The sequence below is a fragment of the Telmatherina bonti genome (genome assembly GCF_933228915.1).
Source record: "Telmatherina bonti genome assembly, chromosome: 3".
Taxonomy (NCBI): domain Eukaryota; kingdom Metazoa; phylum Chordata; class Actinopteri; order Atheriniformes; family Telmatherinidae; genus Telmatherina; species Telmatherina bonti.
The window spans coordinates 7,835,282-7,861,334 of NC_136621.1; the positions used below are offsets into that span (position 1 = coordinate 7,835,282).

The 26,053-nt window shown below is 45.0% G+C and overlaps 1 protein-coding gene across 1 annotated transcript in view; it reads right to left on the bottom strand.

Annotated features, from left to right (window-relative positions):
- Positions 1-8,969, bottom strand: part of LOC306774894 (P2X purinoceptor 3-like) — a gene marked incomplete at both ends in the record, with an annotated part of 29,520 nt that extends 20,551 nt beyond the window's left edge. The window contains 3 exons of the mRNA XM_079265081.1: positions 7,807-7,878; positions 7,953-8,088; positions 8,848-8,969. Of these exons, the coding sequence (XP_079121207.1) occupies positions 7,807-7,878; positions 7,953-8,088; positions 8,848-8,969 (330 nt within the window). The remainder of the gene's footprint in view (positions 1-7,806; positions 7,879-7,952; positions 8,089-8,847) is intronic.
- Positions 8,970-26,053: the final 17,084 nt, after the last annotated feature.

Below are 26,053 nucleotides of genomic sequence, written 5' to 3' on the forward strand. Positions count from 1 at the left end.
CCTGTGGGCTTGAGTTTGGTTCTGGGTATGTGGGGGAGATTTGAGTAGGGAGAGCAGTTGGAGCATGTTGAGTTTTGTGGTGTGGGGAGATCTTTAAGATAGGGGAAGCATGTCCATGGATAATTTGGTGTGTCGGTGGAAAAGCTTATATTCGATCATGGCAGAGATTGGAAGCGTATTGGCTATTGGTGTGAGCAGAGGATGGGGGTAATATGGTCATGTGTGCACACTCTCGTCAGGACCCAAGCTGCAAAGTTTTGGATGAATTGGAGCCTCTTCAGGCTCTTGCAAGGGATCCAAATGTGATGTGTATTGTAGTTGCCTGGTCTGGAGGAGAAAAAATATGGACCAACAGAGATGGGAAATGTTTCAGGGGTGGAAGGAAAAGGTCTTACAAGGTTGTGGGTATGAAAATCAAAGGTGAGATGAGGGTCCATTTTTACACAACATTTGTGGACGCAAATGAGAGGAACCAGATAAGGTGATGGTGGTTATGAGTGATGATTTGATCTGTCTGTGCTTATTACCTAATAAATAAAGCATTATAGTATTACCTTGGTACTAAGTAAGTTAAACCAGTTTAACTTACTCAGTATCAATGGAGAGCTGTACATGTCCAGCTACGGTCCTCGAGAGCCACAATCCAGTAGCTTTTCAGTGTATCCCTGCTTCCAAACACCAGACTCAAATGAATCAGTCATTGCGCAGAACTTCATCAGCTGCTGGATCTATTTAGTGGGAGCCAGGTCTTTTACAGGTTGATACATTGAAAACAAGCAAGACAGCGGCCCTTGAAGATCGACTTTGGGCAGACCTGGTCTTGAGGCTACTAGTGATGAATTCTCAGCATCAGGGACTGTAAACATCTGCACACAAGAAACCAGTGACATACTAAATTACATACAAGGATTTATTACATGTTGAAAATACAAGGGAACAGAAAATCAAACATCAGCTATGTGAGCAGGAAGATGTATCAAGTGATGGATCAGGCTGGCATTTTTGCATGCGGACCATGGTGAAGCAGAGGGATGGGTTGGTTGGAAAGGAAAACACAGGTGATAAGGAATGATAAAATGATGTTGTCTTGACAATGTTAACATAACCACATTTGAACAGTTACGTTTACCAGGTCTGAAGGATAGAAATACTCATGGATATTCTAAGTTTACTCCATGATGGTAGCTAAACTTAGATATGGAACAGAGGATGTTTGATGATTAACATAGATATTAAGTCGGATCTAAACAATATTTGAACCTATGGCTTTGAGAGACACCAATTATAACTAGTAAATATTTGAAAGAGGATTTGGGGTCCTACTCAGAGGTGATGGAGCTCAGCTTCCACCCCCCCGGATGGGTGATGGAGAGACAATCCAGGTGCCCAGTCATGAGATACTCTCCAGCCATGTACAGTGGTGCTTGGCTCTTCCAAAACCATGTCAGTTTTGCATCTCACAAAGAATACCCAATCTTTCTTTTTTTTTTTTCTTCTGCTGATAACAGGAGGGTTGTATTGGAACATCACGGGTCATCTGAGCTTTGGGTCCACTTTAATTCAGGCCACTAGGGAGTGAGGTCAAGTGGTTACACACTAGACTGATTTAGCTCTGGTGGGAAAACTTTGTTGGAGCTTTCCAAAGTTTACCAGCTGAGGAAACCTATTAAAAAAGGGGTCCAAAACAATCTCAACATTCACAGACATTTACACTGGTTGCCTAGCGACACTGTTGTTGCAAGAAGCGACTGCTAAGTAAATATTCAACAGAGACAAAAATATGACATATACAGGAAAACAAAAGCAAGCCAAAAGTGTCGTGATTTGGGTTTTTCCTGTGATTTGTTTTTGGGCTTCCTGTTTTATTTTGTAGTTTTTCCTGTTTAGTTCCCTTGGTTCTTGGTTAGCTTCATAGATTTCCTGTTCATTGAGTTCACCTGGTCTTGTTTCAGTTTATTCCGTACACCTGTTTCTTGTTTGGTTCCCCAGTGTATTTATACCCCTCAGTTTCATTCCTTGGTTGCTTGATCATTTCGTTGTGTTAGTTCCTTGAGTTTGTCTTCCAAGTTCGTGGGTTAAAATAAATGAGTCTTGAACCTGCATCCCTGTTCCCTCGTCTCTGCGTTTGGGTCCACTCCTTCACCATCTCCACTGCCCGCCGTGACAGTGTGATCCAGCCAGACGTCGACCCAGCGGAGAAAATCACCCGATACGGGTTCATCTGCAGACAGGGTGCTTTGAACTCTCCGACCCAGGGTAAGCCAGCACTGAATCCGTACTGGGGGTCCAGATTGGCTATTTGGTCTCCTCCATCGCTAAGGCTGACATGGACTGCAGTAATGGCAAGGAGGAGGCGGGACCGCAAGCAACATTGCTCCCCTTCGCCGCCTGCTCCCACGTTTCCAGTGTCCCCCGCCTGCTCCGATGCGTCCCATCCCTGGTCCACGCCGCCTGCGTCCCATCCCTGGTCCACGCTGCCTGCGTCCCAGCCCTGGTCCACGTCTTCGGCGCTGCAGGCTCCCACACCAGCGCCGAGGTCCATGTCTTCGGCGCTGCAGGCTCCCACGCCAGCGCCCAGAGCCGTCCACATCCTCTGTCCCGAGTTCCCGAGGGGGTCCCAGGTTGGGACGCTCGTCCTCTGTCCCGGGTTCCCGAGGGGGTCCCAGGTTGGGACGCTCGTCCTCTGTCCCGGGTTCCCGAGGGGGTCCCAGGTTGGGACGCTCGTCCTCTGTCCCGGGTTCCCGAGGGGGTCCCAGGTTGGGACGCTCGTCCTCTGTCCCGGGTTCCCGAGGGGGTCCCTGGTTGGGACGCTCGTCCTCGTTCCCGAGGGGGTCCCAGGTTGGGACGCTCGTCCTCTGTCCCATGTTCCCGAGGGGGTCCCAGATCGGGATCCTCCTCCACCGGCTCCAGCGCCCGACAAGGAGGTCGCTCCTCCTCCCCCGGCCCCAGCGCCCGCCCCTGTGTCTGAGGAGGAGGTCGCTCCTTCTCCTCCGTCTCCAGTGTCTGGCGAGGAGGTCGCTCCTTCTCCTCCGTCTCCAGTGTCCAACGAGGGGGATCCAGAGCCAGGCCTGCCCCCGTCGTCTAGGCCTCCCGGCCGTCCTCCGGAGCCAGGCCTGCCCCCGTCGTCTCGGCCTCCCGGCCGTCCTCCGGAGCCAGGCCTGCCCCCGTCGTCTCGGCCTCCCGGCCGTCCTCCAGGGCCAATCGACCCCGTTCGTCTCTGCCCCCGGACTGTTTTCCTGAGCTGGGCCGTTTGGACTCTTCCCCTGGCCCTGTGTCCCGGGACTTTGTTTTTTCACCTGGTCCCTCCTCCGGGCCCCCTCCTCCCACCCATCTCTTTTTACCTTGAGGGGAGGGTAATGTCATGATTTGGGTTTTTCCTGTGATTTGTTTTCGGGCTTCCTGTTTTATTTTGTAGTTTTTCCTGTTTAGTTCCCTCGGTTCTTGGTTAGCTTCATAGATTTCCTGTTCATTGAGTTCACCTGGTCTTTTTTCAGTTCATTCCGTACACTTGTTTCTTGTTTGGTTTACCAGTGTATTTATACCCCTCAGTTTCATTCCTTGGTTGCTGGATCATTTTGTTGTTAGTTCCTTGAGTTTGTCCTCCAAGTTCGTGGGTTAAAATAAATGAGTCTTGAACCTGCATCCCTGTTCCCTCATCTCTGCGTTTGGGTCCACTCCTTCACCATATCCACTGCCCGCCGTGACAAAATGAACAGAGGCCAAAGATTCCTGAGGTATGAATGCAAATCTTGGCATGTGCAAGGCTAAGTCTTATTTGCTGAGGGGCCAGTGACGACTGGTCCCACCGCAGCTTGGTGGTGGCAAGGTGGAGCCTGAAGTGCAGCAACCGGTCTGGACCCTAAGGCGCAGCTACTCAGACCAAGCGTGAGTAAAATGGTTTAGTTTAGGTTCTAGGGGAAGAGGCTGGCTGCAGGGAGAGGCAGGAGGGTTCCCCTCTTACGTGTGTAGATTTCCGTGTATGCTCCTCTCTGCAGGTCCTGGACGTGATGTTGCTGAAGGAAGGCTGAGAAGACAGGATCCGTCGCTGCAGAGAGGAGGGCCACCCCAAGCTGCACAGTGGCTATTTTAAAGGACGTTTTAAAGGACATTTTAGAGGACACTTTAGAAGACTGGGTTTTTAATATTTTAACATTTTTACTTTTTTTAATCTTTTATCTTGTTTTTATTAAACTGGTTTTTATTCAGATTTAGTGTGGTTGACACTGCTCCCCCTGATTTTTAAAAGAACCAAGGTGGCCGGGAGGACCCTTTTTTTTTTTTTTACCTGTGTTTATTTTCTTTATTTATTGTTTTAACATGCCCCGGCCACCCCCTTTTACATAGTGGTGTGTCATTCTTGAAGGATTTAATTTACAATAAGTAAATAAAACAATAGAGCCGAAGCCCCAATTAAATTTCCATCATTTAACCTTAAAGGTATCTGGTAAAAAACTCAAACTATTTTGATAACCTAGGTGAGTCAGAAAACGTCATTCCAGGTTACCAAAGCAGTACTGTCTTATTTAAATATGTTTACTGGATACAGCCGTCACCTTATCGTGGTGGAGGGGTTTGTGCGTCCCAAAGATCCTAGCAGCTATGTTGTCGGGGGCTTTATGCCCCTGGTAGGGTCACCCATGGCAAACAGGTGTCTCGGGGAGGGACCAGGCCAAGCACGGCTCATCGACCTCTACGATGACTACCAACCTGGGCATGAATGTTCCCTTGTGGGGTACGAGAGCGAGCGTCTGGTGGCCGGGCCTTTGCCCATTGGGCCCGGTCAGGCTCAGCCCGAAAGGGTTACATGGGCCCCACCTCCCGTGGGCTCACCATCTGCGGGAGGAGCCGTAGGGGTCGGGTGCGATGTGAGCTGGGCGGCAGCAGGGGGCGTGGAACCCTGGCGGGTCCGATCCCCGGCTGCAGAAGCTGGCTCTAGGGACGTGGAACATCACCTCTCTGGTGGGGAAGGAGCCTGAGCTTGTGCGCGGTTCCGGCTAGATATAGTTGGATTCACCTTGACGCATGGCTTGGGCTCTGGAACCAGTACCCTCGAAAGGGGCTGGACTTTCTTCCACTCTGGAGTTGCTCATGGTGGGAGGCGCCGAGTAGGTGTGGGCATTCTCATCAGCCCCCAGCTTGGTGCCTGCACATTGGGGTTTACCCCGGTGGATGAAAGGGTAGTTTCCCTCCGCCTCCGGGTGGGGGGACGGGTCCTGACTGTTGTCTATGCTTATGCGCCGAACAGCAGTTCAGAGTACCCACCCTTTCTGGGGTCCTTGGAGGGAGTGCTGGAGGGTGCTCCTTCTGGGGACTCCATTGTTCTGCTGGGGGACTTCAATGCTCACGTGGGCAATGACAGTGAGACCTGGAGGGGAGTGATTGGGAGGCATGGTCCCTCCCCCCGAACCCAAATGGTGTTTTGTTATTGGACTTCTGTGCTCTTCATGGATTGTCTATAACGAACACCATGTTCCAACATAAGAGTGTCCATATGTACACCTGGCATCAGGATTCCCTGGGCCGCAGTTCGATGATCGATTTTGTAGTCGTATCGTCGGACCTGCGGCCACATGCCTTGGACACTCGGGTGAAGAAGAGGGCGGAGCTGTCAACTGATCACCACCTGGTGGTGAGTTGGCTCAGGTGGTGGGGGAGGAAGCCGGTCAGATCTGGCAGGCCCAAACGTGTTTTGAGGGTCTACTGGGAACGTCTGGCTGAGTCCACCGTCAGAGCGAGCTTCAACTCCCACCTTCAGCAGAGCTTCGAACTTGTCCCGAGTGAGGCGGGGGACATTGAGTCCGAATGGGCTGTGTTCCGTGCCTCTATTGCTGAGGCGGCCGGCCGGAGCTGTGGCTGTAAGGTCGTTGGTGCCTGTCATGGCGGTAATCCCAGGACTCATTGGTGGACACCAGCGGTGAGGGATGCTGTCAAGCTGAAGGAGTCCTATTGGGCCTTCTTGGCCTGTGGGACTCTGGAGGCAGCTGATGGGTACCGGCGGGCTAAGCGGCATGCGGCTTCGGCTGTTGCCAAGGCAAAAACTCGGGCATGGGAGGAGTTCGGCAAGGCCATGAAGAAAGACTTCCAGACGGCTTCGAGGAGATTCTGGTCCACCATCCAGCGGCTCAGGAGGGGGAAGCAGTGCTCCATCAATACTGTGTACAGTGGAGGTGGGGAGCTGCTGACCTCAACTCGGGACGTAGTGGGTCGGTGGAGGGAATACTTCAAAGACCTCCTCAATCCTACTAACACGTCTTCCAATGAGGAAGCAGAGCTGGTGGACTCAGGGGTGGACTCTCTATCTCTGGGGCTGAAATCGCTGAGGTGGTCAAAAAGCTCCTTGGCGGCAAGGCCCCGGGGGTGGATGAGATCCGCCCGGAGTTCCTTAAGGCTCTGGATGCTGTGGGGCTGTCCTAGCTGACACGCCTCTGCAGCATTGCGTGGACATCGGGGGCAGCACCGCTGATTTGGCAGACTGGGGTGGTGGTCCCCCTTTTTAAGAAGGGGACCGGAGGGTGTGTTCCAATTACAGGGGAATCACACTCCTCAGCCTCCCTGGTAAGGTCTATTCAGGGGTCCTGGAGAGGAGGGTCTGCCGGATAGTCGAATCCCGGATTGAGGAGGAGCAGTGTGGTTTTTGTCCTGGTCGCGGAACAGTGGACCCGCTCTATACCCTCTTTGGGGTCCTGGAGGGGGCATAGGAGTTTGCCTAACCAGTCTACATGTGTTTTGTGGACCTGGAGAGGGCATTCGACCGTGTCCCCCGGGGGCTCCTGTGTGGGGTACTCCGGGAGTATGGGGTACCGGACCCCCTTGTACGGGCTGTCTGGTCCCTGTAGGACAGGTGTCATAGTTTGGTCCGCATTGCCGGTAGTAAGTCGGATTCGTTTCCGGTGAGGGTTGGACTCCGCCAAGGCTGCCCTTTATCACCGATTCACTTCATAACTTATATGGACAGAATTTCTAGGCGCAGCCGAGGTGTTGAGGGGACCCGACTTGGTGGCCTCAGTATTGGGTCCCTGCTTTTTGTGAATGACGTGGTCCTGTTGGCTTCATCTGGTCGTGATCTCCAGCTCTCGCTTGAGCGATTCGCGGCCGAGTGTGAAGCGACTGGGATGAGAATCAGCACCTCCAAATCTGAGACCATGGTCCTTAGCTGGAATAGGGTGGATTGCCTTCTCTGGGTTGGGAGCGAGATCCTGCCTCAAGTGGAGGAGTTTAAATATCTCGGGGTCTTGTTCACGAGTGAGGGAAGGATGGAGCGCGAGATCGACAGACGGATCGGTGCGGCGTCTGCAGTAATGCGGGCTCTGTGCCGGTCTGTCGTGGTGAAGAAGGAGCTGAGCCAGAAGGCGAAGCTCTCGATTTACCAGTCGATCTACGTTCCTACCCTCACCTATGGTCATGAGCTGTGGGTCGTGACCAAAAGAACGAGATCTCGTATACAGGCGGCTGAAATGGGTTTCCTCCGCAGGGTGGCCGGGCTCACCCTTAGAGATAGGGTGAGGAGCTTGGTCATCCTGGAGGGGCTCAGAGTAGAGCCGCTGCTCCTCCACATCGAGAGGAGCCAGTTGAGGTGGCTCGGGCATCTGGTCAGGATGCCTCCTGGACGCCTCCCTGGTGAGGTGTTCCAGGCATATAAAGACGCATATATCTTTTAGAGCTTGATTCCATAAATCAGACTACGATTAGATATGCTTCCTGCTCTGTGATTGCAACATCGTCTCTTTGATGTCACTGCACAAAAACCAATCAGAATGATGAGCTTTCAGCACAGAACTGCAGCAGGGATAAGGGATGTGAACTGACCTCAGGACAGAATCCCTGGACTTGGTTCTCTGACGTTATCAGTTTTGTGATGATGCAGAAAACTGAAGCTCCCTGCAGATAATACAGATGTAACACTTGTAAATAACTACCATCATCCATCCATCCATCCATTTGTCCATCCATACCTGTGTAGGGGTGACGTAGTCAGCAACATCCATAACTTTACTATTGTAGATCCCAAACCCTTTGACCTTGGTCATCACTGAGGACTCGATGGCAGTGTCTCTGATCTGGTAGGCCTTCTCACTGAGAAACACCCACCTAAAACACAAACACTCTTGCTCTGAGATAAATAGTCCCTTTTAGGGCTGAACAGACATAAAATCATGAGGATATTTTTATATTGTTGGAAGGTTTCTTGGCTGGTCTAAGTTCAGCTGTTCATATTTGAGTCATGTGATTGAATTAATTTTATAGATAAACCATCTTTTTCCATCACAATCAGAACTATTTTTAAGCTTTTCAGAGTTTTTTTATTTCCAGTTTTTATTCACACAAATTATGTACACACAAGTTGAATAAAAAAATAGCTGTATAGAAACCCAGCTCAAGAAATGTTTATTTCTTGTAAGTAAAAAAAAAAAAAAATGTGACAGCAGCCGTGCACTGCATGATGATTTCTATAGTTTATTAAAAAACTCACAGAGTATTAATAGGACAAGACTGCATCAAGTTGTAATAAACTTCTTAAACTCGTGATGTGTATGTTTATGTAATAGTTCACAGTGTCATTAAGCAGTGATGGAAATCACAATAATCTAAATGTTTTTCACCCTGCTGTTTATAGAACAAGTTTGTATTTAACTGCGTGTATTTGTGCTGATAAGCTATGCTAAAGTTTTTTTAAAATACAAAAGTTGGTCTAATTTTAACTTCCATTGGTGGAAGACAATTAATGCTAAAAACTTTCAGTTTATGTTGAAATGCTCTAAAACAATAAGTCATTTTCCAGGCATCATGTATCTAATATTATGTTTAAATCCACCAGAGTAACATGAAAACTGTGAAACGTTTACTCACCCAACAAAGTAAGTGATGATGAGAAGTTGAACAACACGGTTGATGATGCCAATGGTCCAGCTCTTTACAACCACAGACTTGGTGGTTTCATAAGTGAAAAAGTCTTTTATACACGACCACATCTCGGCTGCATGTGGATGTGAGAGAAACTCCAGAAAAAGCTGTTTTCGCTGATTCTCTGAGAATAAAAGATAAGTGTTTTGTTTCTGGACAGAAACCTGGTTACACTGGTCTCTCGTTTATCCCTAAAGTGAATATTAAACACAGGCTCTGTGAGGAAGAAAAAAGTAAAAGTAACGGATCAGGTATTTTAGGCTACAGTAGCCAGATATCCAACATCTGAATTCTTTTAAGAGTTTTGTGGATCCCTGCTGCCTCCACTCTTCAATTTTCCTCCAACTTGAGGTATTAAGCTTTCTTCTTTGTCTTGTTATTTATTTTCTTCTCCCCTCCTCTCTCATCTCAGTCAGACATGCGTGTAGTTACCTCCTCAGTCTCCCTCCTCCCTCCCACATTAATGCACTGATTTATCCAGACATGGGTGCCACCTTCAGATCAATGCTAACATTGCTCTACAATGCCAAATTTACTTCGTGCTCTTCAATTCCTTTAAATCTAATTTTCTTTGAAATTTGCAAAGTACAACTTCATTTAATAGCTTTGTACAAATTCCTGTTTCCTGTTTTCTCAGGATGAAATATTTCAAGTCTTTGTCTCATGTTTATCCTAATAACTTACACATATAGCAAGTATTCTGAAAGCTAAGAATTGTGACTGCATGAAATAATTCATAATCTCATAAAGGTGATCTCCAAAAACTATCAATCATTGGGGCAGAAGAGAGAGATCACATTCAGAGTTCACCATTTTAGTTCTCAACTAGTTCAAAGTTCACTTAATTTAAATCTGTGTTAGGTAGAAGTGAGAATGAAAGATTGGACTTCCGAGGGAAAAGAAATGATAGTGTGTTTGTTGTATGTAAAATATTGTTGATAAAATAAAACTATGTAAAATGCAAAATATGATTAAACTGTGTTGACAGAACATATGAGCCAACAGCAAAATGAATAAAAATGTAAGTTAAAGGTCGAGTTTCCATCTGCATCTGTTCTGCATCAAAATTGGTTTGTGTGTGTGTGCATGTGTGTGTGAAAGGGACCTCATTATTGCTCTCAGAGGTTTCTCTTGGCCCTTGAGTGAAAAGCTGTGGGCTCTGGTAGTCCTGAAACAAGAAGATTGTTACAGGTTATGAAGAAGAGGAGAAGATCCTTGGTTTGATCTCTCTCATCTATAGGATACATGTGGGGATGTATGATGAAGGCAGAAAATTTAATTTAGCCTTGGATGTGTTGATGATTGTGTGAGTATGACAGAAAAAAAACATTATAGGGTACATGTTTGATTAGTGTGTTTTTAACCCTTTGGCATTCCAACAGGTCACAGCTTTTAGTGCTTCTGCAGGATTGCAAGGATGTTAAGGGATTATTGGTTAAATGTGGCTGCCAGTGTGACAGTAATACTTAAATCTAATCTATTCATGTCCATTTACCATTTTAATCGCTGTCCACTGGCGCCACTGCCTACTGTTGATGTGTCCGTCTGTAGTTTTAGCACCAGGACATATCCAGTGCTAGTTCAGCATTCTTGTACAAAGCACAACATCCTGGTTTTAAATTACAGCTTTGAGTACAGGCCTATTAACTGACTTCAGATTCCCAAAAACAGCCGGTTTAATACATCTGAGTACTTCAGCATGTGGTCAGCCACAGCCATTTTATGTAAAGGGCTACTATTAGTGCCATAGTTCAGTCTCCACATCCTCACACATCAGTCAAATCACATCTAAGAGGTAACATTACACGCTAATCTACTCAAGCTGTCTTCAGTCAAACCCCATCCAGATTCAGTGGATGCACCCATTAAACATCAGTTTACATTATGACTCACTTATGACCAACACATAATGGACTGCCATCAGATGGTTCAACGCTGAACCCAAAAATTGAATAAAAAGACAGAACTGAGGAAGTTCTGCTGGAAATGTGTGGACTGTAACAAAATAATCAGAGAACTGTCTTTTTATATTGCTTGATAAATATCTAATTTGCCAAATTTACAGTCAGCTATGTTCTGCCAGCATTATTTCCTGACTGTTGCTGTGCCAACAGTGTTGCTTTTTTGGCCTGGATGATGTGTTTTACTTCATATTTCTGAATGTGTGTTCCTCCATGGTTAGGTGAGTGGCAAGTCCAAGTCAAGTCTTGTGGCTCAAGTCCCTTTTAGATGTACTGAGTAAAATGTCATGCAACGCCCACTGCCTGGTCTGCTTAGAATGCATTACGTCAGGAAATTTAAAATTCACCCTTCATCTACCAGCATTTTGTAACAGCTCTGAGCCTCCTTATTGCTTACACACAAAACAGGGCCTGAAAGTGAAACAAATACTTTTCTGCAAAAAGTTTGGTTATAGGAGATAAACTTGACAGATTAAAGTCTGTACCATTGCGGCAACATTGAACCTTGCACAGCTACATTTTGGAGTTAGAAACACTGTCAGCATGTCAATGAATGCATTGGTGCGTAGGTGAAGAGGAACTGTCATGTCCTCGGGTTCTGTGGGCCTTTGATTTGGGGGTCTCCTTTTGCCAACCCTCCCCTTCCTTGTCTTCTGTTGGTGGTTGGGACAGCTGCCCCTGGCCTGTCCTGGTCCTTGGGGTCCCTGGGGGCCATGCCTGGTGCCACTGGCGGCTCTCTTTCTGGAGGGAAGCTCATTTCCCTCTGGACTTATCTACGGACTCTCCTTCCCCACTTTCCATCATACACAGACAGGGCATTGGGAGGGATGCACGTTGTGCCGGGTCATCAAGGTGGCCTTGATCACTATACCCAGTATTGGCTCAGATTCCCCCCCCCCATAACATGTCATGCAGCTTTTGGATGATCCATCTTTGGCCAATTATGTTTCTGCATATGGAGTCATAATCACTTCTTTACTTTTTTTTTTTTTTTTTGCAGAAACCAAAAACCACTTTCAGAGCAAATAACTGGGTCTTTTTGAAGAAGAGAATGAAGTTAAAAAAAAAAAATAAAAAAAAAAAGTCAGAGACCAGACAGAGCGAGGACCACACAAGCAACATGTTTAAACAGCTTATTGAATATTTAGGGGAGAAAAGGGTGAGGCCCCAGAGGACTGCGCAGTGTAGCTGAAGAAGCCGGGTTAGGGGTTCCCTCATCCGAGGTCAGCAGGACTGGACCAGAGAAGTTCAGAGCAAAAGTACAGGCAAGGGCAAGGCAGTAGACAGTGTAGTAAGACAGAAGGCAGGTCAGGATTTACCAAGCCAGGAGATCAGAACAGATCCGGGTTCACAGGCAGTAGTCAGAGGCAGGCAGGATACCAATGCTGGTTTGCAGACAATCTAACAAAGGGTGGTCTGAAAGGCAGGGCTTAAATACAGAGGCAGGTAATTGGGAAATGCTGTGCAGCTGGCAGGTGATGAGACACAGGTGGGGCTAATCAGAGAGAGCAGGGATGGGAGGGACAGAGAGAAAGAGCTCATGACAAGAAAAGGGACAAAGGGTGTTTCTCAATTCAGGGTCTGCACACTTCGAAGTGCGGATTCGTTGGCTGCATGCGTCATCGTGGCGCACCAAGTGCTCTCCCAATTCAAAGGCTCCTTCGAATCCACCCTTCAAATGCGCACTTCGTTTGGCTCCAGATTAGCTTAAAACGAAGGATACAAGAGATGTAGCCCTCTCCTATCCCAGAATTCCTTGCGCTGCTGATAGAAAAGAATGAGCAGCAGAGAGCTGGTGTAGGTACCACACCACCCAAATGTTTATTTATTTATTTTTATGTATAAACACAGATATTTGTGTCCAATAACCACAAACGAATTTCATTCCAGTTGTTCTCAGATGTCTTCGTCCCCTTTCATTCAAGAAAAGGCTGAATTTATTACACTCACTCAGATAACTGGAGACTGAAATAATGAACAATGTTTAAAAAATTCTAATCCTGATATAAGACACTGTTTTGTCATTTAATCAAGTTAAAGAAAAAAACCAAACAAATAGATCCTGGACAAATTAGAGCATTTTTCTGATGAACAGTGGGATAAAACCAAAAGTTTGACTGGGGGGAACAAAAAACACCTGACTGGAGTGAAAACAAAGGATTTATATATATATATATATATATATATATATATATATATATATATATATATATATATATATATATATATATACATAATTAGTTTGAGTGATGTACAATATGTTTTTTTATCATACTGTTTTGGTTTTTAAAAAATATTTCAATTGAACCAAAATTAGAAAATAATGTCATGGTTTTCATAACACTTTTATTTATTATTACTATTGTCAATTTCAGCTTATTTCCCAGGCAGCTGTTTTCTCCTTTAATGGGAGAGTATGAATACATATGAGGACGACTGTATATGTGTATAACAAGGATTATTTTCCACTGAAAACGTCAGTTTGACAGGATGAGCTGTCAGCTAGAGGAGAGCTCGTCTAAACCGCCTCATGTTGGTCATTTACACACAAAGGAAAATGACAATAAATCAAAGTTTAATTACTGGCACCATTTTCTGTCATTTAAAAATATTTTTGTGTCTTTTTGTGGAAGAATGGAATCAGTAATTAGATGAACTTGTCATATGTAGTTGCCAGACAACAGAGGACTGGAGCACTATGGGTAATTCTCGTCCACTAGAGAGGCCGTCTCATTTTACTGGCAGTAAGCACACTTCGGTGTGTGCAGACCACATAGAATACTTTGTTGCCTATGCAGTCTCCTCACTTGGAAGTGTGCAGACCCTGAATTGAGAAACACCCAAAGTGAAGAGGAGTACACTTCACAACCACAAACTAGATGAAAACTAAGCACACATACAATTGAAATAGCCTGGATACACAGGGAGAAAAATTAAGCTAAACAAGTCAGGGCAAAACAAGTAGGTAGCACAAGGAAGGTTGTTATGGACATCAGTGCTGGATATTATGAGATTCTGAAAGAGAGGAAGAATCTTTTTTCCATAATGGTACCTCAAGTAAAGGTCATGAATCTGACTTCAGATTTGATGTATGGGACTTTAAACAAAACATCTTTTCTCATGATGTCTCAGTTGGGACAATTTATGACACTGTTAAACTTCCCAAGCTGCATTTCTACATTGTCACTCAGCCAAAAGCACATTCAGTGGAAGATTCCTCAAGTCAGTCAGAACCCAAAGAGGATTCCAGCTTTGAGGGTAAAAATGAGATTATTGAAGTCTCTGACACTCAGTCCCTGTCTCAAGTGTCCCTTTACTCAGATCAAGACCAGGGGCCCCATTTATGAAGCTGACGCATGCACAAAACCCGGCATACGCCAATTATAGTCCACTTTTGGGATTTATCAAAACACGACTTGGCAGTAAAATGTCCCTACCTCCACGCCAAAATTTAGTGAATTTAGAGTTGAGGATCAACACTAAATTCACTTATTTATGAAGCGAAACAGGCGTGGGACGTGCGTGCGCACTGCTTCGTAAATCGTGAAGTTTTTTTGTGCCGCATTTCCTGTTTTCCGTATGTACGCCACCTGTAGTCAGCGTTGCTATACACAGTTTGATAAATGAGGCCCCAGGAACAGGTTGCCACAGTTGAATCAAATATTACACTGTCGTTTCTGATCTGGCAGTGGCTTCATAGATCCATTTGATCTTACCAGAGATTCCACAGGGGGATACTATTTTTCTTCCAGACCAAATAACACTTGGAAAAGAAGTTCATGATAACTCTCACCCTGACATTGTATTTTGTCCAAACCCAGGGGCTGAGTTTGAGCCCCTATCTTCACCATTTTTGGAGGAGATGTTTATTGGAGAGGGTACAGTGACTTGACAGAGGCATTTCTTCAGTTTGTAAGCAACCAAGAGCATGAGATCCTTTGGCATGCTATACAAGATTTCTCCTTTGTTGAGCCTGATGAGCTGCTGGAGGTCCTTGACAATTATGACTGCATAATGGTTGTAGTATTTAATTAGTTTCTGTTTTGTTCTGTTTTTCCAGGTGCTGAACCAAGGGTGGTGGACTGGTGTCCCTGGTGGTGTCCCTTTCTTGTGTTGCGTTTCTGGATTTAATTTGTGGGTTTAAGTTGACGTGTTGTGTGTCTAGGACCTTCCTTCCCCTTCCTATCTGGGACTCCCTCCTGCCATACCAGTAGGTCTCAGCCCCAGGTTAACATTTGTTCCATCCTGGCATACTTTTTTAGTAGAATAAAAATATTTTTTGTGTGCATTAAACTAAATTGTTGTTTTTTGCAACTACTCTTTGCTTCCTGCATACAAACCTGGGTGTCTAGGGAGGGTTGTAACCACCCATATACCTTTCCCTTGATGAATACCCCAGGTTGGCGTTGTTTGGTGTTTGAAAATCATCCCTTTCCCAGTGGCATCTCACTGGTCACCGCGCCACATCTGGTTTCACTAGACAACCAATTGGTTGCACCTGTGGAATATTTTTGCAGCTACCTGATTACTACAAAAATGTTCCAGACTTACGTGCAGAGTTCAAAGACACCCTTAAGAGCAATGTTTGGTGATAGAAATTATCTAGGACACAATATGTTCCTTCATAGCATGGTTGTAGCCATGTTGTTGTCAGGCCAGGCTTTGTAAAACAATGATGAGGAACGGTTTTTCTTGGGTGACAAAGTTACTTTGGAGCTTATAGATGGAGCTTGTTCAAAATGTTCTGTCACTAAGCTGTAGGATGTTATTGGGAATTTTCTCTGTGAAACAAAGAAAAAAAGTTATACATCATACAATGTTTCATGTAAGGTGTAGTGTTACTGGAAAAGCTGTGATTGCGCAAGATGATTCTCTAAACTGAAAGTCTTGTTCTTTGCAGAAAGGATGGGCCTCATGTTTGTCATAAATGCTTTTTCGTAAATGGCCTCATGACTTGTTTCCTAGTCCTGTCATCACACTGTTTACACTTTATTTAGTAAAGTACAAAAACAAAATATTTTTCCTGGCATACAAAGGTAAAACTGTCATGCGGGAGAGTTTCTTTTGATATTTTTTTGTCTTTTAAAGGGTTTTTTTGGTAAATCTATACAAATATAAGATGTGAATCACAAAGCTAAAGTTAAAAATGAGTTATTTATTTAAATCTGTGGCTGAAGACTGCAGTCTGCTTGTCTTCAGGTTTCCTGGATCCATACTGCACACTAAGTGAAATAGATAACATTTTGTCAGAAATTCTTACAACCTACATGCACAGGTATTTACAAATTATATACTATTTTAATAGTAGATCATTATTTTTGTTATGAATGTGTTATCAAAACATTTCTTCAGTATGTGTTCATGTCTGCATTATATTTTTCATTTCATAGACTCATTTCAACTGGAAATGTAAGTGGTCATGTGCATTAATTTTTTTACATAATTTGTCACAGTTTTGTTTTTTCTTTTCATGTAACAACCATGGTGTATTAAGTATTGGTGGTTAAAATAGACATACATTTTTTCTTGCACTTTGTATTTTAAAAGCATGGTCCTGACCCCCGTGCAGGTAGCAATGTATATGGCCAAAATGCTCTTTTTCGTTTGCAACCCAAATTGTCAATGCCTTTATTGTCAAAACGTAGTTTTCATTTGCGAGCAAGATGACACACTCCTCTCAGCGTTATAGTTTTAGGCTTTAATATAAATAATTTTAATATAAAATTGCATCAGTATTCTCTCATTAGCTATGCCATGAAGAGCATAGTGCATTTAGCTACAATTCCGACTGTTATTCTGTTAACTTGGTTTAACGTTTATTAACGTAGTTTGGCCATGGGACAGTCATAACAGTTATAGAAGAATAAGATCATAGATTATAAGGAATAAGTCTGGGGGCTTACCTGAACTAGATATAGGAAGCAGAATTGGATCAGTGATGTTTGTCTCTGTGTGGCCCAGCGATGGACTGGCAACCCGTCCAGGGTGTACCCTGCCTCTCACCAAAGATTGCTGGGATACGCTCCAACTCTGCCGCGACCCTTAATTGGACTAAGCGGTAAGGATAACGAATGAATGAATAAATGAATGAATTGGATCCGATTCTGATCTAAGAAGTCACCAGAGAAATGTCCATCACCTTGGAGAGTTTGGAAAAGGTTTATCCAAATTTGTGCACTTTGTTTCTTCAAGATTCCCCACCATGATTCAATGGTTTGCAGTAGTGTGGCCATAGAGGAAATGTTGGTCTCTTGCAAAATTGTCTGTTTGATTCCTCCGCAAAAAGACTACCATGTTCTCGAAGTGCCCGTTCTCAGTAGCTCTGTCAGCACATGGGGAATCCTCTCAAGCGCTCAATGGAAGTAATGAAATATGTGGCAGTATGAGATGGGTGGTTGCGTTGCCAGCCAATCAGCGCATGTGGGCGACATATTTAAGCAGCCGAGTCAGGTTCTGACAGCAAGCACTCACCAGGTTGACTGGTTGCACAACTTCCGCCCATCAGAGAAATCCCTGCTGCTTCAAAGCTGAGTTGGCCTTACACCTGCACTGCTGTGGTAGGTCTCCTGCCTAGTTTTCTTCCTACATTGGGTCAAGCAGCTGCACCTGCCTTAAATGATTGTTTTATGGGTAGCGCTGCAAGTCGTGTTGGCTCCTGCTCACAAGCCCTCTGTGAGATTAAGGCTGCCATCCCAGTATGTAAATCCGATATTGTGGACTTGTTTCCTGTCTGTATGGGACACTTACTTGTTTTTGTTTCTAGGGAAAAACTGGAGAGCTTTTAATTGTTCAGTGGTCCTGCAGTCAGCCAATCCCTATTGCTGCAGCACGCACCGGAAGTGCTACAGCTCACTGCTGCTCTGCTGATCATCCCATCGACTGCTGCTGCTTTGCTTTGCTTCGCTTGGTTTTAAGGATTGTCTTGCTCGTGTTACAGTTGCTTGCTTTACGAGTACACTACCCGTTCCATCGAGCTGGAGCTTGCTGCTCCACCCTCACCGGCTGCAGCATTTGGTTTTGCCGTATGGCTGCAAAGATTGTATATCTGATGTAATGTCTAACTACCTACTGTTGTATATCTAATTTGATGTCTAACTACCTACTGTTGCTGCTTTTTCATCACGTGGCTGTGTACCTGACACGTGGGCCACTTGAGCACCTAGGATCCTTAGCTCTCCAGGACCTGGCAGTTAGGGCAGCTCTAAGTTGTTTGTGGGGCTCCCTTTTTGTTAACAACTGTGTTCATTTTACTTTTTTTTTTTTTTTTTTTTTAAAGGTTCTAAACAATGTATTTTTTTATTTTTTGTCTATCTCTAGTGTTCTGAGAGCTGGTGTTGGTAGTGGTGCTCACTGGTCTGCATGTTTATCATGTGTGCCTGTGTTGTGTGTGTGGAAAAGTTATAAAGTTCTTTATGTGTACCTGGGGTGGCCCCTTTTTGCTGGATTTCTCCACCTTGGCTTTGTCCACTCATCCTCCAATAAGCTCAATTCAGACTCCTTTCTTTCTTTTTTAGGAGGTTAATTGGTTTTTACATTGTTTTTTTCCAATAAAAATGGTGTTATCAGTGTATGTTTTAGTTATCAGACACTTATCTCGTGCATTTTAGTGTAACAAACCTGAATGTCTTGAATTTGGGTAGCTAATGTTCATCTCTGGGTAAAAGTCCTAGAATGTCGTTGTCAGTGAACTCTTATATTTATATATCCTCCGTGACTCGCCACAAATAGTCCACAATTACCTTGGAGCTGTTGTTTGTTCTGTAGGCTTCCATCCACACAACATAGTGACTGTAACCGTCAATCCACCCGTTGATTGCAATGCCATATGGCTTCAGTTTTTCATTAGAAACCACATGCCATAGAGCGTTGGGATCTTTGTTGTGGCAGTGCCGGTTTCTCAGACGCCATGCCCACCTGAGATCTACGCCTTCAGGGTCAAACAGCTTTATCAGCTGTCTTACTGTATCTTGTGACATCACAAATCCTCTCAGTATTGCATGCAGATGTAACCATCAATACCCTTGCATCTGTTTCTTCAAAGTACGAATACTTACACTACTCACAAAAAGTTAGGGATATTGGGCTTTCTGGTGAAATTTATGGAAAATGCAATATGTTCATGCTACAGTCATATAATATCATAAAAGTAAGACATTTAAGTAGAAGGATGCACTACTGATTTCCTCATCTCAAAAAATTCATTCAACACAAAAGGTAACAACAATGGTAGTTACACCACAACAAGAAATTTGAACGTCTCAATATCTCGTCATGTGCCCTTGAGCATCAATTACAGCTTGACAACGACGTCTCATGCTGTTCACAAGGCAACTTATTGCCTGCTGAGGCATGGCATCCCACTCTTCTTGAAGGGCAGCCCTCAGGTCTTTGAGGTTCTGGGGTGCAGGGTCTCGAGCCTCTACACGACAGCTCAGCTGATCCCACAGGTTTTCAATGGGATTCAGGTCTGGAGAGAGTGCAGGCCATTCCATTTGAGGTACACCAGTCTCCAACAGCCGTTCCCTGATGATGCGGCCTCGATGAGCAGGAGCATTGTCGTCCATGAAGATGAAATTAGGCCTGTGCTGTTCATGTAGGGGCGCAATCTCTGGATTAATGATGTTATTCAGGTAGTATGGGCTTGTCACTGTACCATTCACAAAGTGTAGGGCAGTTCTGTACCAAGTGGACACCCCTGCCCACACTGTAACACCGCCACCACCAAAAGCTCGCCTGGTGACGCCAGTGGCTGATGCATAGCGCTCTCCCTGACGTCTCCAACATCGTTGCCGGCCATCATTTCTGCTCAGTGTGAATCGACTTTCATCAGAGAACAGCACTGAGGCCCACTGGTTCCTCGTCCAGCGTAAATGCTCCCTGGCCCATGCAAGACGATGATGCCTGTGCCTGGTGGTGTGGTCAGGTACCCGTGCAGGTCGTCTAGCACGCAGACCACGCTGATGGAAACGGTTTCGAATGGTCTGACGTGACACTTGGGTGCCTCTCACCTCTCTTAAACGTGCCTGGAGTTGAGTGGCATTCATCATCCGGTTTCTCAGGGCAGTGTTCACAATGTAGCGGTCATCAGCACGGGATGTGGCCAAAGGACGTCCACTTCTGTGACTCTTCCAGTCTCTCCATATCTCTGTTGCAACCTGCTGATGACACTCTGTGACACTCCAAGCTCAGTGGCCACTTCTGTCTGAGAACGTCCAGTCTGAAGCATCGCAATGGCAAGGGACTGTTGTTCCATTGTTAGGTGTCGTCTTGGTCTCATGATGTCAAAATGTGAACAGCATGATGAGGACAACTGTTTAAACACCAGCTCTAATTGAACCAGGACATTTATTGGTCAATTCAAGGATCACACACCTGCCGTGATTTTTGCCGTTAAGCTCCTTGTTAGAGAACAGCAACTTGTGCAAAATTTATTGAAACATTTAACAGTGGGACATGTGCATTTAAAAGCTTAAAGATCACATTAAGTTCACCTGTACAGGTTTGAATGCATTTTAGGCTTGTTGTGAAATTTCACCCAAAAGCTGAATATCCCTAACTTTTTGTGAATAGTATATGATGCTGTGTTTGTGTACTAAAAGGGAAAGAATCTCATAGTTGCTAAAACCCACTCTAATGTACAAAGGTCTCTAGCTCATTGACACAAGACATTGTGTTTTATAGAGTAAGAAATGTTTTTAAGTTTTAAACTTCATGTTGAGCAGTATGTGTGTTAGCTAGCCGGCAGCGCACGTGTGCTCGCCGTCTTGTCTGGTTTGGGTCACATCAGGAGTACTGGGTTGGCTTGCAGGATGTTTTGTTACTCCTCATATGCCTGACTTCACATCATTTTGTACAGGTATGGTATATTTCTTCACCATGTGTTGATTTTTTATGTGTTGTACAAATGTTTTTTGTATTTTATTTTACAAATGTTGTATGTTTAGTGTTAGTGATGTGTTTGCCCTCAGTTTGCTTCCGGCTGCTGTGGAGGAAGGAATACTGGGTCGACTCGGCTGTATGCATTGCTGCTTCTCATGCGCCTGCACTTCATGCCATTTTGTGCAGAATAAACATTCCAATGCTTAGGGCTGAATCAGAGCACTGGTTTCTCTGGTCATTTACACAACGCAGTTACATCTATGGTGGTGACAGGATTCAAAGCACAACCAGTCACATCAGCACAACACAGCAAGTTTAAAAAAAAAAAAAAATTAAAAAAAAAGAATTCCTTGAGACTGAACCTTCACCCCTATCCTAACCTTAACCTTACTCAAAGGTAATATAAATCAAGTCACAAAATGCTGTGATCCACTTTGAGCACTCACTTTTTGTCATTAGACATACAAATCGCCCACACCCACACACATACACATACACACGGATACAGGGATGCCTTTTATTAGATTATATGAAAGTGATCTGTCATGATTAAGGAATTAAGTAGGAAATACTCTATAGGAAGAGTGCAGAACCCTCAAAATGATTTGTATTGATCTGGCCATGGAAGAAAAAGAAGGAGAGACAGACAGAAAAAGAAAGTGTTCTTCCTGCCAACCATTACCATTAGGTTAACTTTCTACATCACTGCAATTATAGCTATTGAAAACACCACTTTCATCCATGATTGAAGTGTGCAGCTTATGTCTGCACTCTGATGTGGGTCATCTCACTTTGTGGGAGCTAATGGAAATTTTGATAGATGTCAGTAAATGTCTTCTTTTCACAGACTGATTTATGAGGAGTTCAGCTACTAGTGACTCCTAAGTGGAGCTTTTCAGCACATAAATAAATTATTACAAACTTTTTGTTTGCAGCTTATTTTATTATCCTTGGTGTCGCCATTTGAATTGATCATGATTGTAAGGAATAGAAAGTAAAGAAACAAAGACCGCAAAAAGAAGCAAATACCTTCCACTATAACTCTCCTCTCTAATTGTATGTTTAGAATGCCATAATCTTTACTTCATAGTCTTTCTATAAACATATCCTGTTGAGGGCTTCATGTTAGTGCTGTACCGTTTATATCTAGACATACAAATAATGCTGTTACCAATATTCTGTAACAGCCCCATCTATTCTATTCTACAGTCATTTAACAAACACTTTTGCCCAGTTATCAGTTAACCTGACACCCATGTCTTGTGGATGGAAGTAAGTCAGACTACCTGGAGAGACCTGCTGTGAGGCAGCAGTGCTGCCATACTGCTGCCAATATGCAAAATGTACTCTCTAAACATACAGTGACAAGGCCTTCATTTCAATGCCTTAACATTCCTCTCAAAATAATTGCTGACAAAGCTTGCCACGGAGACAGTAATCTCTTTTTAAAAGCAGCTAAAAACACATTTTTTTTTATAGTCTTGCTTTAACTTAGTTTGATTTTTTTTTGTTTTTAATGTTTTATGTTTTGTTTTGTTTTTGTAAAGCACTTTGTGATTTTTTACTGGGACTCTATTTTGTCTCAGACTGGTGTTAAAAAGGTGCTGGAGAATCGGACATAGTTGTTTTGAGCAGGTTTTTAGAACTCTGGAACTGACACTATCTGGACCTGCAGCCTTGTTCTGGTTCAGTTTCTCAAGTTGCTTCTTAACCTGATTGCAGGAGAAAAACAAGGTGGAGGTCTCAGGATGTTCTGATGTGGAGGGAGATGAAGCTGTGTTCTGGTCCATGACTGAGCTGCAGGGTGACAGATTGGAGGTGTGACAGGAAAGCAGTGGGCTTATGGAGAGAGTGTGTGGTCTTTTGAGCTGGAGGTAGGGGGTGAACTGAACCTATTGAAGAATATGTTCAGCTCATTAGCTTTGTCCAGACCTCCATCAGGCTGGTCCCCCTTTAACTTGAAGCCGGTGATCTTCTTCATTCCAGACCACACATCACTCACGTAATTCTGCTGGAGCTGAATTTCTAACTTCTTCCTGTAGTCCTCCTTGCACTTCTTAGTTTGTGTTTTAAGTTGTTTTTGTGTTGGCCTCAATAACTCCCTGTCTCCATCCCTGAAGGCTTTCTTTTTGATGTTCAGCAGCTTTTTCAGATCACTGGTGATCCAGGGTTTGTTATTGAGGAAGCATCTCACTGTTCTTGTTGGGACGATGCTGTCCACACAGAAGTTTATGTAATCTGTCACACTCAGTCAATGTCGTCTCCATGAGGTTCACAGAGGACGTTCCAGTCTGTAGCCTCAAAGCCTCCTCTAAGAGCATCTTCAGCTTCAGCAGACCAGATTTTGATAGTCTTTGTGATGACTGGTTGCTGCTGAACGATGGGCTTGTAGGTAGTGGTGAGAAGAACCATATTATGGTCATATCTTCCTAAAGGAGGCAGGGCAGAACAACTGTATCCATTATTTCTGGTGGAGCAGCTGACAAACTGTTGGAATGTTGGTAGAGTTGCAGAGAGGGAGACGTTGTTGAAGTCCCCAGAGATCGCCATGAATGAGGTTGGATGCTGTCTTTGTAGCCGAGCAACAACAGAGCTGATGACGTCACAGGCTGTGTCTGGTGCGGTATCAGGTATTATATAAACCGCTACCAGAATAATGATGCAGTGTCTCTGTGTTCTTTTCAGGCTTCCGTGAGCAGCTACCATCGTCGTTGTCCTGTACTGCAACGCTGTCCGTCCTTGTTGCTGTTGCTGGTGCCAGTGTCAGTGTCAGTCTCTGCCTCATACTCCCACCCTTGCTCCCTTTTATGCAGTCCTCTGCCAATCCTCTGGCAGAGAGGAGGAATGCCAGCTGTGGCTAATTGTTCATCAGTACCCTTTCCCACAAAGTCAAATCCACAGCAATTAAAATCATGCATAAAAAAAACAATAAAACCAAAACACAAGGGCAAGGTTTTCTGATAAATAGTTCAGTCCACTTTGACAACTTCCGATATCTGACTGGGGGCACCCCTAGATTGGACCTGCAAGAGCGACGCACCTCACGCTGTTCAGGTCCTGCACTAGAACCTGCAGTTTGCCCAGAAGAGTCTGCCTGTAGGCTGGTCGTTGCACCTACAGGCTCTCTGATAACAGTCAGCCCTGGTAGCCACCAGGTTGGAGGGGGTAGAGGGCTGGATCCACTGGCTGCCGGTTCTTCAGTCCCAGTATGGTCCTGTTCTGCTGGCTGCAGATCCATAACCCAGTCCACTGGTAACCTGGCATGTTTTCCAAAAACAGTGTAATAGGGGGTTACCCCCGTTGTACCAAGCACAGTGTTATATGTCTGGACTAAGGCTGGCAGGTCATCATGCCACTGGTCTTGGTTCTGCTCAGTCAAGGCGTTCAACAGCCCCAGCAGAGTCTGGTTGAACCACTCGCAGGCCCCATTACCTTGAGGGTGGTGGGCAGTTGTACGGTTTTTCTGGCATCCATATAACTGACAAAGCTCACTCACTACAGATGATTCAAAGGAGGCACCCCTGTCTGTATTTTCTCTGGACAACCAAAAGTCTGGATCATGCTGTTGTACATAGCACAAACTGTAGTTGTAGCAGATTGGTCCTTGGTTGGCACTGCAAAGGGAGATTTAGAAAACAAGTCAGTCATGACAAGGATATAAGGGTAGCAGTCACCTGGACATCCCAGGGAAAGATAGTCCATCCTTACCACCTCAAAGGGGTATGAAGTGATGATAGACATCAGGGGGCTTTCCTTTCTGGGCCAGGCTTAGCACAGATACAATGCCAACAATCCCCTGTCCATTCCTGCACATCATGGGCCATTTGTGGCCAAAATCACCACTGCTGCATCACAGCCGAGGTTCTCTCTGCACTGGGATGGCCAGTTTCTTCATGATAGGTTCTCCATCATTCCTTAGTCTCCTTCTGTGGAATAATTACCTGGAAACCCTCTGAGCCAGTAGTAGCATCTGTGCGCAGCACCCCCAATTGGCCACCCCTGAGTACCATTCTGTCCCATTCCCTTAACAGGGATTTCAGACAGTTGGATAGCGACTCACCAGATGCTGGTCGGGCTTCCTGCTCCTTCCATTCTCTGAGTTGTACCAGATCACTGTCCTGGGCCTGCCGGTCTCTCCATGATTCATTCTCATCCACCTGGGTGTGATGAACCTGGATCCCTGGTCTATCGATGCCTCGGGTAGCCTTGACAAGGCCTCAGTGTTTCCATTTTGTACACCTGGGCGATATTTGATAACATACTTAAAGTTATCCAGCTGAGCCACCCACCTCTGTTCAACCACTCCTAGTCGGGCGTCTCCAGGTGCACCAATGGGTTGTTGTCCGTAAACACTGTAACCGCCGAACCATAGAGATAATCTTCAAACTTCTCAGTGATGGCCCACTTCAAAGCCAACAGTTCTTATTTGAAGGAGCTGTCGTTCTGGTCGTTCCGCTCTGTGGGGTGCAGGCTGCAACTGGCATTGGCTATCACCCTCTCTTTACCATGTTGCACTTGTGCCAACACCACCCCCAGACCCTCCAGGCTAGCATCTGTGTAAAGCCTGAAGGGTTGGGAGAAGTCTGTATATGTAATGATGGGAGCACTAAGTAGAGTCCTCTTTAGCCAGTCAAAAGCTTGTTGGCACTCCATTGTCCAGTTAACTTTGACAGCTTTCCCCTCCCGGGAAGCGGTGCCCTGCAACAAGCTGTGCAATGGCTTCGCAACTTTGGAAAATGCAAGTATAAAATGGTAATAGTAGCTAACAAAACCCAAGACAGACTTCACTTGTCTCACGATTTGAGGGACCCTTACCACAGCAGTCTTATCTGGGCCCGTGGCTACCCAATTTAACTGATGACGTGACCAAGGTAAGTCACCTTCTGTTGAAACAGCTGGCACTTCTTTGGTTGTAGTTTCAGTCCACGATGATGGAGACACTGGAACACCTCTTCCAAATGGCGCAGGTGACTGCCAAAATCAGGAGAGAACACAATTACTTCATCTAGATATACCAACAAATTGGTATATCTGTTCACAAATTCCCCAAGCAGTGTTGCATGAGTCTTTGAAAGGTTGCTGGTGCATTGCACAAACCAAATGGCATACGTTCAAACTTATACAGACCAAATGGTGTTGTGAAAGCAGTTTTTTCTCTTTCGGTTGGATCTACCTCTACTTGCCAATGCCCACTTGCCAGGTCCAAGGTAGAATACCACTTTACAGCTATAAGCCCAGTTAAGGATTCTTCAATCCGTGGCAGTGGGTGGACATCTTTGTGTGTAATGGCATTCAGTCTCCTGTAATCAACG